General features: G+C 37.2%; 1 protein-coding gene across 1 annotated transcript in view; it reads left to right on the forward strand.

The window, feature by feature from the left end:
- Positions 1–7,663: 7,663 nt before the first annotated feature.
- LOC141167407 (extracellular calcium-sensing receptor-like) overlaps positions 7,664–16,542 on the forward strand; it is a 28,869-nt gene continuing 19,990 nt past the window's right edge. Inside the window, exons 1-3 of the mRNA XM_073654813.1 lie at positions 7,664–7,705; positions 7,799–8,626; positions 13,850–14,071. Of these exons, the coding sequence (XP_073510914.1) occupies positions 7,664–7,705; positions 7,799–8,626; positions 13,850–14,071 (1,092 nt within the window). The remainder of the gene's footprint in view (positions 7,706–7,798; positions 8,627–13,849; positions 14,072–16,542) is intronic.

The following is a 16,542-nucleotide window of genomic DNA, read 5'->3' on the forward strand; positions in this document are numbered from 1 at the left end:
AGGACCCTGAAGACCACCCCGAAGAAGACGAGGACCCCGAAGACGAGGACCCAGAAGACCAACCCGAAGAAGACGAGGACCCCGAAGACAAGGACCCCCAAAGACGACGACCCTGAAGACCACCCCGAAGAAGACCAAGAAGATGACCCTGAAGAAGTTGACCAAGAGGACAAAGAAGAGAAGACAAACACCAAGATTTAGAAGAACAAGAGACAGAAAACCAAGAAGCAGAAATACAAGATGCTGCAGAACAAAAAGCGGAAAAACATTAAGCATAAGACTGAAAATCAGAGCAAAAGATAATATCTAAATTATAAGCAGAAGATGACTAAGCAGTGTATGGGGGTGAGTCCGTTCCTCCTCGTGGTGCCCCTGGAAAAGTCCTGCTGCTGCAGGCCAAACTGAACGCGGACAAATCCTGTTGTAAATCTTTTGTGACGGGCAGAACGAAAGGTGTAATGTCCAACCTTTTATAGATAACAACTACAGGAATGCCTGCCACAAATAAGAATATGATGAAGAAGATGAAGATGAAGAAGATGAAGAAGAAGAGGATGAAAAAGATGCTGAGGATGATGAAGGAGAAATTGTGGGAGAAGTAAAAAAGAAGGTGAAGAGCATGGAAGTAGTGAAACATAAATATCTGACAAAATCTAAAAATACTTAACATAGTCAATATTTCCGTAACTCAGAACGTCTTAAAAAAAATATTAATTCCTGCTATTCCATTTGATTGGGCTAAACCTCTATGCCTTTATTGTCTCCCCCACCTCCCCCAATACATTCTACATTATTCTTAGTTGTTTTCCTTCATGTAGAATTAACCTACAAGGAAAGAAAGGGTTTATTTTCATTCCGATATTTCTGTCCCATTGACTTGCATTGGTTTCCGGTATCGGAATCGGCGATATCCGATACTTTTTCGGTATCGGTCGGATCCAATCCGATCCGATATTTCCCGATATCGGAAGGTATCGCTCAACACTACTAATGTGGTATTTTACAATGTACAACTGACCTAGACAATGGCACCATCATTGACATGGTATAATAAACCACTGGAACTGTGGCAGTCTAAAATATAAGTGGAAAAAGGAGGAAAGGAGGGGATCCTTGATTATTTTTTTAAATATATTATTTAACTGTTAACTAAAACTATTGAGTTATGGAAATAATAAGTTTTAGCTATATATTCAAAGCTGTAATATAATTATGTAAAAAATATATTTTTTATTTGTACAAGGAAATTAATTAAACATTTTTTTTTTTTGCTTTTATCAAGTTTCAATCTGGAATATTTTCACCGGTTTCAGACTTTACTATTCACAGTTGAGGAAATCAACAGAGACCCAAATATTCTGCCAAACATGACAGTAGGATTCCAGATGTATGACACGTGTGAAATCCCTCACTATGAATTGCAAGGGGCTTTACAGTTCCTGACTGACTCTAGCACAATTATCTTGGACAAACAGTGTAATTCTCGACTTCTGTTCCCTGCTGTCATTGGGTCCACAGCTTCCGCCAATTCAATCATCTTGGCTCATGTTTTGGGAACATTCAGGTATCCACAGGTAAGAAGTTTTAAAGATAACTTTAACATGCAGGAAATTATGCGCTTGACATTGTCTAAATCCCTTTAACACCATCTCTTGGGAAAACCATATTAATAGTTATCATGTTATTTTTTGCATCTTATCAGTTGCTTTCGTTGTGTAATTTATTAATGGCTTGTTTTTTGCAAGATGAACTCAAATATTTTAAACCAATTTTAACATAAAATAAATAAACATTTAATTAATATAAACATTTATTAGTAAATTGCAGAGAATAAGTAGGAAATATGCATTATTTTCACACCATTTACCATCTGCCATTCGCAATATCTTTTGTGATATGCATTCTAATTGCCGTTCCCCTCTTGGCTATATTTTGTTTTTGAGATTTCATTTTTTTTTCTCTCAATCTTCAAAGAAACATAACTTTTAATTTTTCTGTCAATATTGCAATAAGATGGCCTTTTCATGATTAATTGTAGTTTTGAATGACACAATTGACTTTACCTTATGTTGTATTAAAAAATTGGAAAAAAAATCTAAGTGCAGTAAATCGCTCAAAAAAAAGAAATTCCGCCATTGTTTTATTTTTACTGTGCTCATTGTGCAGTAAAAAGAAACTGCTAACGTAATTTTTCAAATCAGTTTGATTATAATAATATCAAACTCATAAGGTTTTATTTTAGTGGTGAAAAGCAATCAGAACTTTGTAAAAAAATAATTGGCTTGTGTCAACATTTTTTTATCTCCAAAAAGTTTTTAGTCAATTTAATAAAAATCCAGAAAAACAATAAATGTGACAAGATCAGATGTTTTAGTGGTATTTTTTTTAAATTGTCAACAAAGTGAAGGGGGTGTTATTGAAAAATGGGAGGAGGGGGGACAACTTTTATGAAGGGAAAAAGGAAAATATTGTGAAAATCACAACAGTATCCAAGTATGATCATGTTCATTGAAGAAACCTCAAGTATGTCCAACTATAAAGACATTGCATAGATACAATAACAAAAATACAAGAAGACAATCATTATTAGCCAATAATGTCTCAGCGGGAAGTAAAATTAAAGAATTTTAGATTTTTTAAAAAGTTACTGAAATTTTTATTTTTATTTCATAAATGAATAATACACATGAAAATAAGAAACTTTGTAATATATATTATCAGATAAATCTGCTTCTTTCTCCTCCTGGATTGAATTTCCACTCACTTTCGTGTGTACTATTACTACTAGACTTCCAGAAAACCATGTGAATTCAAACATTTTGAGATTCAATTTTCAGTTGACAAAGATTTGCAACATTTCCCACAATGTATATAATGCAGGGAGAGGGTTGTAGGAGAGTTAGCTCACCAGTCTTCAATGTACCCTGTTTCTGTAGACATTATCACACGGAGCCGCCCTGATTCGAGTCGTATTAAAGCACTTGGAAGAAGAGAAGATCTCCAGCAATGCACAATCCTAACCTGATTCACATGTAGTTGCTGTTTTTTGGAGTTTCTCTTTTAAAAAATTCTAATAAAGAATTAGAATTTTAACTTACCAGCATCGCTCCATTTCCCACAATGGTGAAGCATCATCACAGATCCGTTGTTCCTACTAGAGCACAGTTTGTATGGCGGAGTCATTTTCCATTTTCAGAATAAACGGGTCAGGCTCATTCCCACTTGTGATGCAATTGGATGAGTGCAAACCGATAAAAAATCGGACTTCACTCAGCCAAATGTTAACCTATGGGGCAGTGCACATCTGCGATTATTTTTTCATGATGATTCGGCATATGAAAACAATCACAGCATGCTGCAATTGCATCCATGAATCGGATCGCATGCACGCATATAAGTCTATGGGTGAGTGTGAAACATCGCACTGCACTTGGATATCCCCCAAGTGAAGTGCGATTCTCGCTGACACCAACAACAGAAGAGGTGGAGACAATTATTCTCTTATGCAAGAGGATCGGAGCACAGAGCACTGCCACTTGGCTCAAGCTCGCAGCAGAACAGGAGACGAGTGTCAATTAGCATATTGCATCCAATGTTCTTGCTTCGGATGTGATACTCTAGTGTGTCTCCGACCTAAGTCTTTCTCTTCTAAAAAGTATATATCCAAGATCATTATCAGTCATGGGGAAGGCTGAAGAATTAAAGAGACTCGAGCTCAATATAACATGTCATATTTATTGATACAAAGCAATAAAATCATGACAAACAATAAAAACAAGGTAAAGGAACCTCCAATAAGGGGGAGACACTATAATGCTAAATCCCTAGTAGTGAGGTGAGTGCATCAAGAATTAAATTTAAAATTCTCCGGAACGAAAATTCCTATTACAATGATTACAAAGTGTTAGATTCTAGTGACTACTAGGAGTGCTATAATACTTGTATATAATACAGAATATGAAAACATATGTATGAGAAACTACCAGTGCCAATGTGAGGACTATGAGGCTTCTACAGAATCAATCAATAACCCCTAACAGACTAGACTGCACAAGGACTCCAACAGATATTAAAGTTGTCCAATACTATAGAATATGCCCCCCATCGATGTAAACGGTGGATTAAAGACTTTAATCAAATACTTTGCACTGTGAAATATTGCCTGTGAGTAGCGCTGTCGATGACTGCTCACAGACATCACATGAACCCTGTCTGCAGCGTCCTCTGGCATCCGCTGATGTCTCATTAAGGTGGGCGTGACCCAGTGATGCGCTCCCGCTGATTGATGGGCTGTGGGTGGGGTTTCCCTGCATGTCACACCCCAGCATCCACCACGTGCTTTCCCAATGAATGCAGGATAGGAATAGCGTGTGGTGGATGCTGTGAGGCACGGAGAAACCCCACAGTTTACATCAATGGGGGGCATGTTCTTAAGTAATGGACAATTTCTTTAAATGCGTCATATGAACAACTCAGAATACAGCCTATCTAATAATGTAAATAAAGTGAATAGTGCAATCATGCAACAGGCATGGATAAATACAACGGCAGCATAGTGTATACGAAAAGGACAGAAATTATGTCTATTATTTCAGATTCCATGGTCACATCTATAGATGCTGGTGATTGTGTGTTGCTTTTAGGAACAGTCCCTTTGCATTTGTTTTGGGTTCTTATTTTGTTAAGACCTGCAAAAGAGCAGGAATGTTCCTGGTAATTGTCTCTGATCTTGTCTGATGGACGTTTTTACCTGGTATTCCCCTGTCTTACTTAGTTGATATGCGGGACTGGGAACTATGGGAGTCTGGGGATGATTTGTGGCCTTTGGCTTGTAGATAAAAGACAATTAGTTGGTGAGGTTCAGCATGTCTGGACCCACTGGTGAAAATGATCAAATGAGGATTTCTTCTGATGTAAGGTAACTTAAATATCACATCTTTGCAGTCACTTTTAGTATATTTTGGAAGTTGCTAGACTGGTGCTCCGAATCCAGCTCACTGCTCTAAAAATTCACTGCCCTTATCGCCAGTTTTTTATACTTGTTTTTAGCTTTTAAAAAGTGCGATCTGTGACTCACTATTAGTGTCACTGCTAAACTTAGATTAGACAATACATTTGAGACCCTGCAAAAACATATTATGAGAGTCTGAAAAATAATGAAATATATAGTCATCCCTTGATCACTAGAAAGACTAAGTCTTCAATATTCTGTAATAAAGAAATCAAATCAAATTTCTCAAACTATCCTGTGTAAGAAAAGCTGCACTGGGCAAAAAAAGGAGAGTCAATTACAGCAATAGGTCCAGGCATTGCAAGGGCCACACAAACCAAGGTGTATTGATGCAACCCTAGGCATCAGTAACACGGGTTTCTCTGAGTGTGCGTGTGTCATTAGTAGCTGGTCAGAAAAAGAATGAGTATACTACCTCATCTCTAATGGAAGACATTGCAATAAATTCAAAATAAAACTATAATCAATGATAATGCATGTTATCATATCATATAAATGCCTTCAGTAAGGTGGCTGACATCTTCTCACTCCATTACAGCATCTAGTTATCTAATTGGGCAAAAAGCTTTAAGACTGAAGCTAATTTTGGATTTCACAAAGTTTGCTAATTCAGTCTTGGTACTTTCTGGACTTTCCTAGGCACCCTAAAGCCTTCTTCACAGCAATTGAATCTCTCACTTTGAAGTTCTTGATCCAACAAAGATTTAAGGGCATTTTTACAAGTAGCAATGTCCTCGCCTGTAAAGCCCTTTTGATGTAAAGCAATGATGACTGCACATGTTTCCTTGGAAGTAACCATGGTTAATAGAAGAAGACAATGATTTAAAACACCAGACAACCATCTACTGCTATAATTATGGAGTTAAGCAGCATTAATGAGTGGTATCAGCTACTTTATCCTTCTTAACATTTTCTTTTGAGCTAATGAGAAAATCACTGAAATGATCACTGAAGATCAAATCATTTTAAGGCAGGACTGAAATGTAGTAGAAATAGGGGTATTATGAGCAGGTAAATTTTCATAGCAACAAATGATTATGCATTTTTGGCATTTCATCTGATCACTCGTCATAACAATCTAGAGTTAATGCAAATTACAACTTTGGAAACTTAAGCGGCATACTTTGCAAAAACAAAAAATTTGTGTCCGTTTTAAATTTTTTGACTAAGACTGTAATTCGAGTTTAGATCTAAGACCTTCTAAGCTTTTGTTTTATAGTATATTACAGTAGTATATCCTATTGTAAGAGCTTGCGATCTGCAAGTAGACAAGGTTGATGATATCTCCAACATTTACACCTCTGCCACTGGTGAAAGTGTGATCCACAAAAGTTCTGTTTTTTTTTAAAAAACATGAAATTATATTAGTGAATTCTACCTTTAGAGATAATAATAAAGTCAAATATTATTACTATTGATTTAGGTTAATCTGGAAAAGAGGAAAAGAAGTGACATGAGTTAGACCTTCAAGACAAAGGCCTCATTCAAATGTCCATTTTTATGTATGTTGTCCATCTGTGTTTTTCACAGATAGAACATGTACCCATTAAAGCCGAAGGTGCTATTCACATGTCTGTGACTTTTTTGCAGACCGTTTTTCCACAAAACCGATTATTTATTAAGATTTAATAAATTAATGTAATTAATATTTAATGGTGACATGTCTGTTTTTGATTGGAGACATGGATCAAAAGCACAAATCTATATTCCATATAGACCACAGATATTCCACGTTTATGGGTCCATGCAAATCATGGACAGCACATGAATGCCATGAACGTGCAGTCCAAGTGTTGTCCGCTGTTAACACTGCAAATAATAGAAGAAGCTTTACAATGTATGTATCGATTTTTTACTATAGATGAAAAACATCGAAACACTATCTAAACACTGATGAAAATCTGACAAAAAAGACTGATGACACTCCATACATAAAATATTCACAGACATATGAATTATGTGTTTCCCTAAAACATTGCTTGAAGATTTTGAATCTTCCTTAATCTTTTTGAATGATACCATAATGAACATGTTCCTTGCATGGACTGCCCAAAGATTCTGTGATGTCTATGAAATGTTTTATTATTGATATAGTGGTAATGGAGAGAAGTTAGATATTTGCTAATGGTCTTCTTCACAGATCGCAACTGTTTACTGTGGGTCCCAGTTGAACACAACAAGGTCAATTTACACTTTGGGGGTGTTGATCACATATATATAATCTAAGCATTAAATATTACACTTCTATAACAAAATAACAATTAAAAGAAGAGCGATTAAGGTTATTAAGGGAATGGGTAGATTGCAATACCAAGATAGGTTATTAAACTTGGGACTATTTAGTTTAGAAAAACAATGGCTCCAGGGTAATCTTATCACAATGTATAAATATATGGGGGACAGTACAGAGATCTGAATAATAATCTTTTTACACTTAGGCTTATGAAGTTGACAAGGGACAGCTTCTTCTTCTACAGGAAAGAAAGTTTAATCATAATCACAAATGCAGATTCTTTACTGTAAGAGCAGAGAGACTATGGAAGTCTCGACCACATGATTTTGTAATGAGTGATTCACTACAAAATTTCAAGAAGACCTGGATGCCTTTCTTGAAAAACATAATATTAAAGGTTATGACTACTAAATTATGCGATGGGACATTCATTCCACTTACTGACTCAATATGTGGAGTCGGTAAGGAATTTTTCCTCTAGTATGGGGCCATTAGCTGCTTTCTCATGGGATTTTTGCCTTTCTCTAGATCAACATGCATATTTTTATTTACAGATCAGTCCATTTTCCAGTGTTTCCCTGCTAAGTAACCGGAGAATGTTTCCATCCTTCTTCAGAACTGTGTTGAGTGGTTATTACCAGTCTAAAGGCATGGCTCAGCTTATTCTCAGATTTGGGTGGACTTGGATTGGTCTTTTGGCTCTCGACAATGATTATGGCCTTCTGGGAATTCAGCCAATAAAAGAAGAAATAATCAAGGCTGGAGCATGTGTGGCCTTTATAGAATATATTAAAATTGGCCAACCTGATCGCAATGCTCCACATATAGTGAAGGTCATAAAAGAATCCACCGCTACGGTTGTAGTTGTTTTTGCTAATGAAGTTGAATTTGTTCCTATTTTAAATGAGATGTTGAAGCAGAATGTCACAGGGAAGATTTTTATTGGCAATTACGGTTGGGCGAGGTCGCTATTATTGTCCATAAATAAATATTTTATGACTCTATCCGGGAGTCTTAGCATAGTAGTTAATAGTTACAACATCCCAGGTTTAAGTCAGTTTCTCGTCAAGATAAATCCAATAACATCACCAACAGCAAAGTGGAACAAGATGATGTGGGAAACTGTGTTTAACTGTCGATTTCTTCCTGAGAATCAAAGTGTTTCTTTTGAGAACCCAGAGAAGGTTTGTACTGGATTGGAAAATTTAGAAAATATCACAAAAAATTCCAACTATATTTCCAGCCTTAAACCAACTTACTATATCTTTGCTGCTGTCCATGTAATTGTGAAAGCTCTCGATGATCTACGAAATTGCAAAATTGATGAAGGACCATTTTATAATGGGATTTGTGCAAACATTTCGAATTTCAAGCCGTGGCAGGTAATTGCATATAAATGTTGAACACGGTATGGTATGATGCTGTAGCACAACTTTATCTATATCCATTGCACTTTATGTCACCAACCTTTTTAAATTTTCCCAGTAACTAACATGTCTCCTCAGAGAGGAACAGGACTAGAACTATAGTGCCACTAATGGAAAGGAGCCATACACACACAATTTACATATTTAATTTCCCAGAGTAGTATGCATGGCTTATAAGTCTCCTCACCTAACATGTCAGGCTTGGCTTGTCACTCTCCACAAGGAGAAACATTACCACTTAGACCCCAGTAACTTACAGAAATTCCATCATATCTGCACTTGAGTAAGGGTAATGTTCCACCCTCCAGCTGAGATTTAATAACTTCATGAGAGTCACAGAGACTTTACAATGAAACATACAAAATTGAGCTTTGGTTGCTTATTTGCAATTGTCTATTGCTTTTTACATAACAACATACAGTGCTGGCCAAAAGTATTGGCACCCCTGCAATTCTGTCAGATAATACTCAGTTTCTTCCTGAAAATGATTGCAATCACAAATTCTTTGGTATTATTATCTTCATTTAATTTGTCTTCAATGAAAAAACACAAAAAGAATTGTCCTAAAGCCAAATTGGATACAATTCCACACCAAACCTAAAAAAGGGGGTGGACAAAAGTATTGGCACTGTTTGAAAAATCATGTGCTGCTTTTCTAATTTGTGTAATTAACTGCACCCGTAACTTACCTGTGGCACCTAACAGGTGTTGACAATAACTAAATCACACTTGCTGCCAGTTAACATGGATTAAAGTTGACTCAACCTCTGTCCTGTGTCTTTGGGTGTACCACATTGAGCATGGAGAAAAGAAAGAAGACCAAAGAACTGTCTGAGGACTTGAGAAACCAAATTGTGAGGAAGCATGAGCAATCTCAAGGCTAAAAGTCCATCTCCAAAGACCTGAATGTTCCTGTGTCTTCCGTGCGCAGTGTCATCAAGAAGTGTAAAGCCCATGGCACTGTGGCTAACCTCCCTAGATGTGGACGGAAAAGAAAAATTGATGAGAGATTTCAACGCAAGATTGTGCGGATGGTGGATAAAGAACGTCGACTAACATCCAAACAAGTTCAAGCTGCCCTGCAGTCCGAGAGTACAACAGTGTCAACCTGTACTATCCGTCAGCGTCTGAATGAAAAGGGACTGTATGGTAGGATACCCAGGAAGACCTCATTTCTTACCCCGAGACATAAAAAAGCCAGGCTGGAGTTTGCCACAACTTACCTGAGAAAGCCTAAAACGTTTTGGAAGAAAGTTCTCTGGTCAGATGAGACAAAAGTAGAGCTTTTTGGAAAAAAGCATCAACATAGAGTGTACAGGAGAAAAAAGGAGGCATTCAAAGAAATGAACATGGTCCCTACAGTCAAACATGGCGGAGGTTCCCTGATGTTTTGGGGTTGCTTTGCTTCCTCTGGCACTGGACTGCTTGACCATGTGCATGGCATTATGAAGTCTGAAGACTACCAACAAATTTTGCAGCATAATGTAGGGCCCAGTGTGAGAAAGCTGGGTCTCCCTCAGAGGTCATGGATCTTCCAGCAGGACAATGACCCAAAACACACTTCCAAAAGCACTATAAAATGGTTTGAGAGAAAGCACTGGAGACTTCTAAGGTGGCCAGCAATGAGTCCAGACCTGAATCCCATAGAACACCTGTGGAGAGATCTCAAAATGGCAGTTTGGAGAAGGCACCCTTCAAATATCAGGGACCTGGAGCAGTTTGCCAAAGAAGAATGGTCTACAATTCCAGCAGAGCATTGTAAGAAACTCATTGATGGTTACCGGAAGCGGTTGTTTGCAGTTATTTTGGCTAAAGGTTGTGCAACCAAGTATTAGGCTGAGGGTGTCAATACTTTTGTCCGGCTCATTTTTGGAGTTTTGTGTGAAATGATCAATGATTTGATTTTTGCTTCATTCTCTTTTTTTTTTCCTTGCAAGCAAATTAAATGTAGATAATAAGACCAAAGAATTTGTGATTGCAATCATTTTCAGGAAGAAACTGAGTATTATCTGACAGAATTGCAGGGGGGGCAATACTTTTGGCCACCACTGTATCCATTACAACATACTATACAATTATCAACTTATATCTGACTTTTAACCCCATCCTGCATGCAGCCAATTTCCTTTATTTTCTTTTTAATATTTTCTCTCCTTCTTCCAAGAGCCATAACTTTTTTATTTTTCCATTCACACAGACATATCATGGCTTGGTTTTTTTTTGCTGAATGACTTGTACTTTTGAATGACTCCATTCCTTTTATCATGTGATACACTGGAAAGCAGGAAAATAATTCCAAGTATTGCAAAAAAGTGCAATTCCACAATTGTTTTTATTTTTATTTTTTTATTTTTTTTTATTATTCACCATTTTTCTTTATACAGTAAAACAGACCTGGCATTGTTCTTCTCCAGGTCAGTATGATTACCCAAATTCCATACACACACAGTTGTTTTTTTTTATATATGTGATGAAAAAAATTCTGAAATTTGTAAAAAAAAATGTCACCCATAACTTTTCCAATTTTTGGTCAATAGATAAGATGTTTTGTTAGCCTTTTATTGAATTTTATTGCTACATTACAGAGGCTGAAAAAACATAATTCTGGGGTGTCTACATATTTTATTTGACTTTTAAGGACGTAGCGATACCAAATGTGTAATTTTTTTAATAGGGGAAAAAAGGGGTACTTGTATTTTTTTCATATTTTTATAAAAAAAAAATTTCTCTTTCTACTGTACAAGTAAGTCTCCTTAGGGGTCTTAAACCTGTCATTATCCAATCACATGTACTATACACACCAGTTCTGCAGTATTGTTGTGTATTGGGAAAATCACAGTCTCCCATGACCACCAGCTACATTGTGACTGTTACAAGAGTATCATCAGTACAAAGTACAGAAATCTTCAGCAGATAGCTGGATGTCATGGCAATCTATCGGTTCCCACAATCACGTCATGGGCGCGTCATCTAATGATGCACTCCCCTGTTGGAGCGCATTAAATGCTCTGCTTTGCCTGCGCCTATTAGGGGAAGATGATGGCTAAATAACACAATGCGTAGAGCTAAATTCTTTTCTTAGGAGAACTTTTTTAATAGTTAAAGAAAGTAAAACAAAAGAAACCAAAATGCAATAAAATTGAAACTAAAGTACTAAAAGTGCTAAAATAAATGAGTTTTCAACTTTGAGCAGTCTTCTTCCTCAGATCTTTTTACCTTTAGAAGACATTAATTCAAATTTTAAAATGTTCTCAGTTGAGCACTTAAATATTTTATACACTCCGCCACATTGAAATTACATAACCAAGAAGAAAAATTTGTGGCAATATGGAACTCACAAGGTTGATAGAAATGTTAATATTATGCAAATAATGAAAAAATGTTTTCAAAGTATCTTGATTTATTCAGTTTTGAGTATGAGCACCACTGCAGAAATCCCCACATTTACACACCTTGGCTGCCATCAATGAGGTTTGCAATGGTTGTCTGAGGAGTGCCCTGTCACGCTGAATGCACTTGAGCAAATAATCAAGATCCACTGCTGGCAGCTTCCTTTTCAATTGCTTGACAATTTTAGAAGTGCTCTGTAGGAAACATTGCAGGCCACTGTAGCATTTTAGGCCATGCAGAATTCCCACAGGAGCACAAGCAACATTTTGCCTAGCATAGTCGTGTTGAAAAACTGCTCCAGGGATACTTTGGAGAAATGGACGTAACACTGGTTGCGTTACCAAAGTAATATAATGTCGAGCTATTATTCGACCTGAAATGAAGACTATTGTGCTCCAGCTATCATGTATTATGCCACCCCGCTCCATAACTCCTGGTTTAGGACCGGTGACATTCCTTTGAGAGGGATCTTCATGGTGTTGCCCATATGCTCTTCTGACCTCCAGCTAGCATTTCATCCAAGAGTAAAGCGTACTCAACAATGAAGAGGATAGACCGCCATTTCATCTTATATTGCTCCATTCTATCCTTCAGTCACCAGATGAAGGCCAGTGTGTTAACTGTTGGGACAATGCAGCAATTAATATTATAAAAACACATCATTGTCTTTGAAAGGAACCTCTGTGTCTATCACTGTGACATAATTGCGGGTTGCTGATGAGTTGCTTTGACTGCCGGTGATATGCTGAAGACCCCCATGCTTGTCATGATGGAGCTCCTTTGAAACCTTGCCTGTGGCCAGGTTTCAATGAAGACTGATTTTTGCTCTTTGCAGCAAAGCTGTAGCATCCCAGTATATAGCACAAGCGATCAGACGATCACACCTTCAAATCCCCTTTAGGGGAAAGTGAAAAAGTAGAAAAAAAAAGGTTTCAAAAATCTGAAAAAAAAAAATAAAAAAAAACATAAAAGTTCAAATCACCCCCCTTTCCCATATTAAAAATAAAAATATTAAAAACATTTTTAAAAATACATATATTTGGTATCACTGTGTTCAGAAAAGTCCAATCTATCAAAATATTATTTTTTTTCCCTGATTGGTAAACAACATAAACAAAAAAAATCAAGAACGCCAAAATTACGTTTTTTGATCACTGCTATTCCACAAAAAATGCTGTAACAAGTGATCAAAATGTCACATCTTTCTCAAAGTATTATCAATATAAACTTAGTCTGGCCCCTCAAAAAATAAATAAGCTGTCACACAGCATTATGGACCGAAAAATATCAGTGTTACGGGTCTCAGAAAATGGCGACACAACCCCACAACCCAAACTTCTGATTTTTTTTGCACCACTAAAATTATGAAAAAAAACTGGACATCTTTGGTATCACCATAATCATAATGATGAGCAGAATCATATTTTGAAGTAATTTTTACCACAAAATATACACAGTGAAAATAATTCCATAAAAAACATATCAGAATTGTGTTTTCTTCACAATTTCTCTCGACTTGGAATTTTTTTCACATTTTCCAGTACATTATCTGGTAAAATGGCGTCATTCTAAAGTAAAACTTATCCCACTAGTAACAAGCTCTCATACTTCTATGTGGATTGAAAAATAAAAAGTTATGGCTCAGGGAAGAAGGGGGAGTTAAAATCAAAAACGCCAAAAGACAGAAATTGGCCATGTTGTGAAGTGCAGTGTATATTTTGCTCCTTTTTCAATTAAATTTTTATCTTTTATTAATACTTTTTAATTAAATCTTCTTTCCCACTTTAGCTCACGTACTATATACGAAGAGTCAAAGTTAACCTTAATGCGGAGAAGGAAAAATTCTTTGATGAGAATGGGAATCCCCCTGGACTATTCACCATTGTCAACTGGCAACTGAAGGCAGATGGTACCCTGACACATGTTAATATTGGCACCTATAATATTACCTCCCCACTAGCTATGACAATGAATTCGAGTCTGATTGCATGGAAACTGGGGAGTAACCAGGTAGATAAGAAAAATAATGATAATAATAATTACAATCTAAATCTGAATAATTTGAGTGTCAATTAAGTAAGCCCCACTATTAAGGTCAAAGGAGAAGGCAAATGATATATCATAGGCATAGCAGTAAAAAAAAATATATCTTCTATATATCTGAACAATGCTGTATGACAATCTCCAATTTTTTTGGGGTGCCTTTAATGTTTTATTTTTTTTGGGGGGGGGAGGTGGATTCATGAAAGAGAAAAATGATTATGCGACTCATGGAGGCCTCATACACTATATGGTGAAATCAATGGTGTCATTAAAAAATGCAACTCTTTCCGTAAAAAAATAGCCCTCTAATGGCTATATTGAAGAAAAAAGAAAAATATTATGGCTCTGGGAAAATGGGGAGCAAACAAGGAAAGTGCAAAAAATGTTGTGTTATGCCTGGAGCAAAGATAAAAAAAGGACCCATGAGTACAGCTAGAGTAGAAAGTGGGTGAAAATACAAAGGTTGACGTTCAAGAGGGTAAAATAATGGAGGGAAAGAGAAAACTGAAGGAGGCAAGGATCACACTCTCGATATCCATTGAACATTCTGTAATAGATAATTTAGTTCATATAGGCTGCCATTGTTCTTTGAAGCGCGAGTCCTGTTTACACAGGACAGTGCAATGTCCAGAACAATAATTATTTGTGTAGCACAGAAGATTATTTCACCGAGCAACGAGTGTTTTGCTCATTCATGCGGTGATTGGCAACCTGTGTACACTGAAAGATTATTATGAAATGAGCATTCTTAGGAACATTCATTCATGATAATCTTTCAGTGTAATTGCACATTGAAGATATTGCACTTACAATCTAGCTGGTGATGATCTGGTCTTCAGCTGTGAAACACAACCAGGGTGCCCGGGAACATGACAGTTGAGAATTATCAGTGCTTCTGTCTTATTTTTAGGCATTTCAGAGTCATGAATGAGAATTTTTTGGAGACTAAACCTCCACTGATGCTTCTGTAGGACGTGGAGATCACATTATTGCCTGGTGTCTGCTCAGCATAGCCTGAGATATCAGAGTTTCTCGGTTCTAGCAGACACGGATCAGATGTGATAGTGACTTCTGACACTGTAGTAGGCTGCTTTCCCTTGCAACTCGGTGTCCAATTGAGTTAAAGTAAAAAGAAATACCAATGAAGAAACAGCAATGGGGATGATTCATAAAGAATAGTGACTAGCAAGTATGTTCTGTTAAATCTTTCGGTAAACATGCTCGGGTGCTCGCCAAGTATTTTCAGCGTGCTCGGGTGTTATGTTTCAGTCACTCCGTGCTTAAGTCTGTTTGACAGCTTTAATACATGTAAGGAATGCCTAAGAAACAGGCATTCTGCTCATGTATTAAAGCTGTCAAACAGTCGCAAATCATGTGCACGGAGTGACTGAAACATAACACCCGAGCACGCTGAAGATACTGGGGAAAAAGGAGAAAAAGAGTTGCTGAATTCACAAGAGATGCACAGTACTTAATGAATCTAGAGATTTTTCTGTATGGTGTGCACCTCCATATGCCACACCAAAAATGGTACTCCAATCAGGGACTGGAGCAGCATTTCTGTTGAAAAAAAAATGCAAGCACTTTCATTAATTAGTATTTGCTGGTGTGACCATGTCTTATCCTGCTCAGCTTTTTCCCACCTCTGTCAATTTTGGCAGAGCTGATCCAAAGTGGCATGTAAATGCGTAAACTCACAACATTTTGGTACAGCTAAGTTGCGCAAACATTTTGCAACTCGACAAAACTTTTACGCCACTTTTATGACATAAAAGCTATCATGAATCGCTCCCAAAACGTTCACCACAGAACTGTTATGATCTTTTTATGTCAATGTTATGTGATACAGCGGGTGTAATCAGTATTGAACACCAATTTTCTAAGTAAATACTGTTTATCTCTTAAAGTGCTATTGATATGAAGTTCTCACCAGATGTTAGTAGTAACCATCCATCCAATCCACACAGGCAAAGAAATCAAACGATTTAATACTTTGTACAAATACCTTTGTTGGTGATTATGACAGCTTCAAGACTCCTCCTGTATAGAGAAACTAGTCACATGCATTGCTCAGGTGTGATTTTGGCCCATTCTTCCACACAAACACTCTTCAAATCCTGAAGGTTCCTTGGGCTCCTACTATGAATTCTGAGCTCTAGTTTCTTCCATACATTTTTCCCCTTCTCCCATGACAGCACCACCTTTGAGAGGGTATCCGCCACCAAGGACAGGAACCTACTGAATAAAAAGGCGGTACCTCTCCTCCGCATCAGTTTTGGTTCCTGTCCCTGATGGGAGCCTCACCAGGTGGTACCTCACATACCTGGATTATGGACGGTGCGGCTGGAGGCCGTGAAAGCAGCAGATGGTCCCTGTTGCCATCCCGTCTGGCTGCTGCCCGGGTCTGCATGTGGGGAGGAGGTGCTGCTTTTTGGATT

Source organism: Phyllobates terribilis, unplaced genomic scaffold, assembly GCF_046119375.1.
Source record: "Phyllobates terribilis strain yellow unplaced genomic scaffold, ASM4611937v1 Scaffold_11__3_contigs__length_659146591, whole genome shotgun sequence".
NCBI classification, from domain to species: Eukaryota; Metazoa; Chordata; class Amphibia; order Anura; family Dendrobatidae; genus Phyllobates; species Phyllobates terribilis.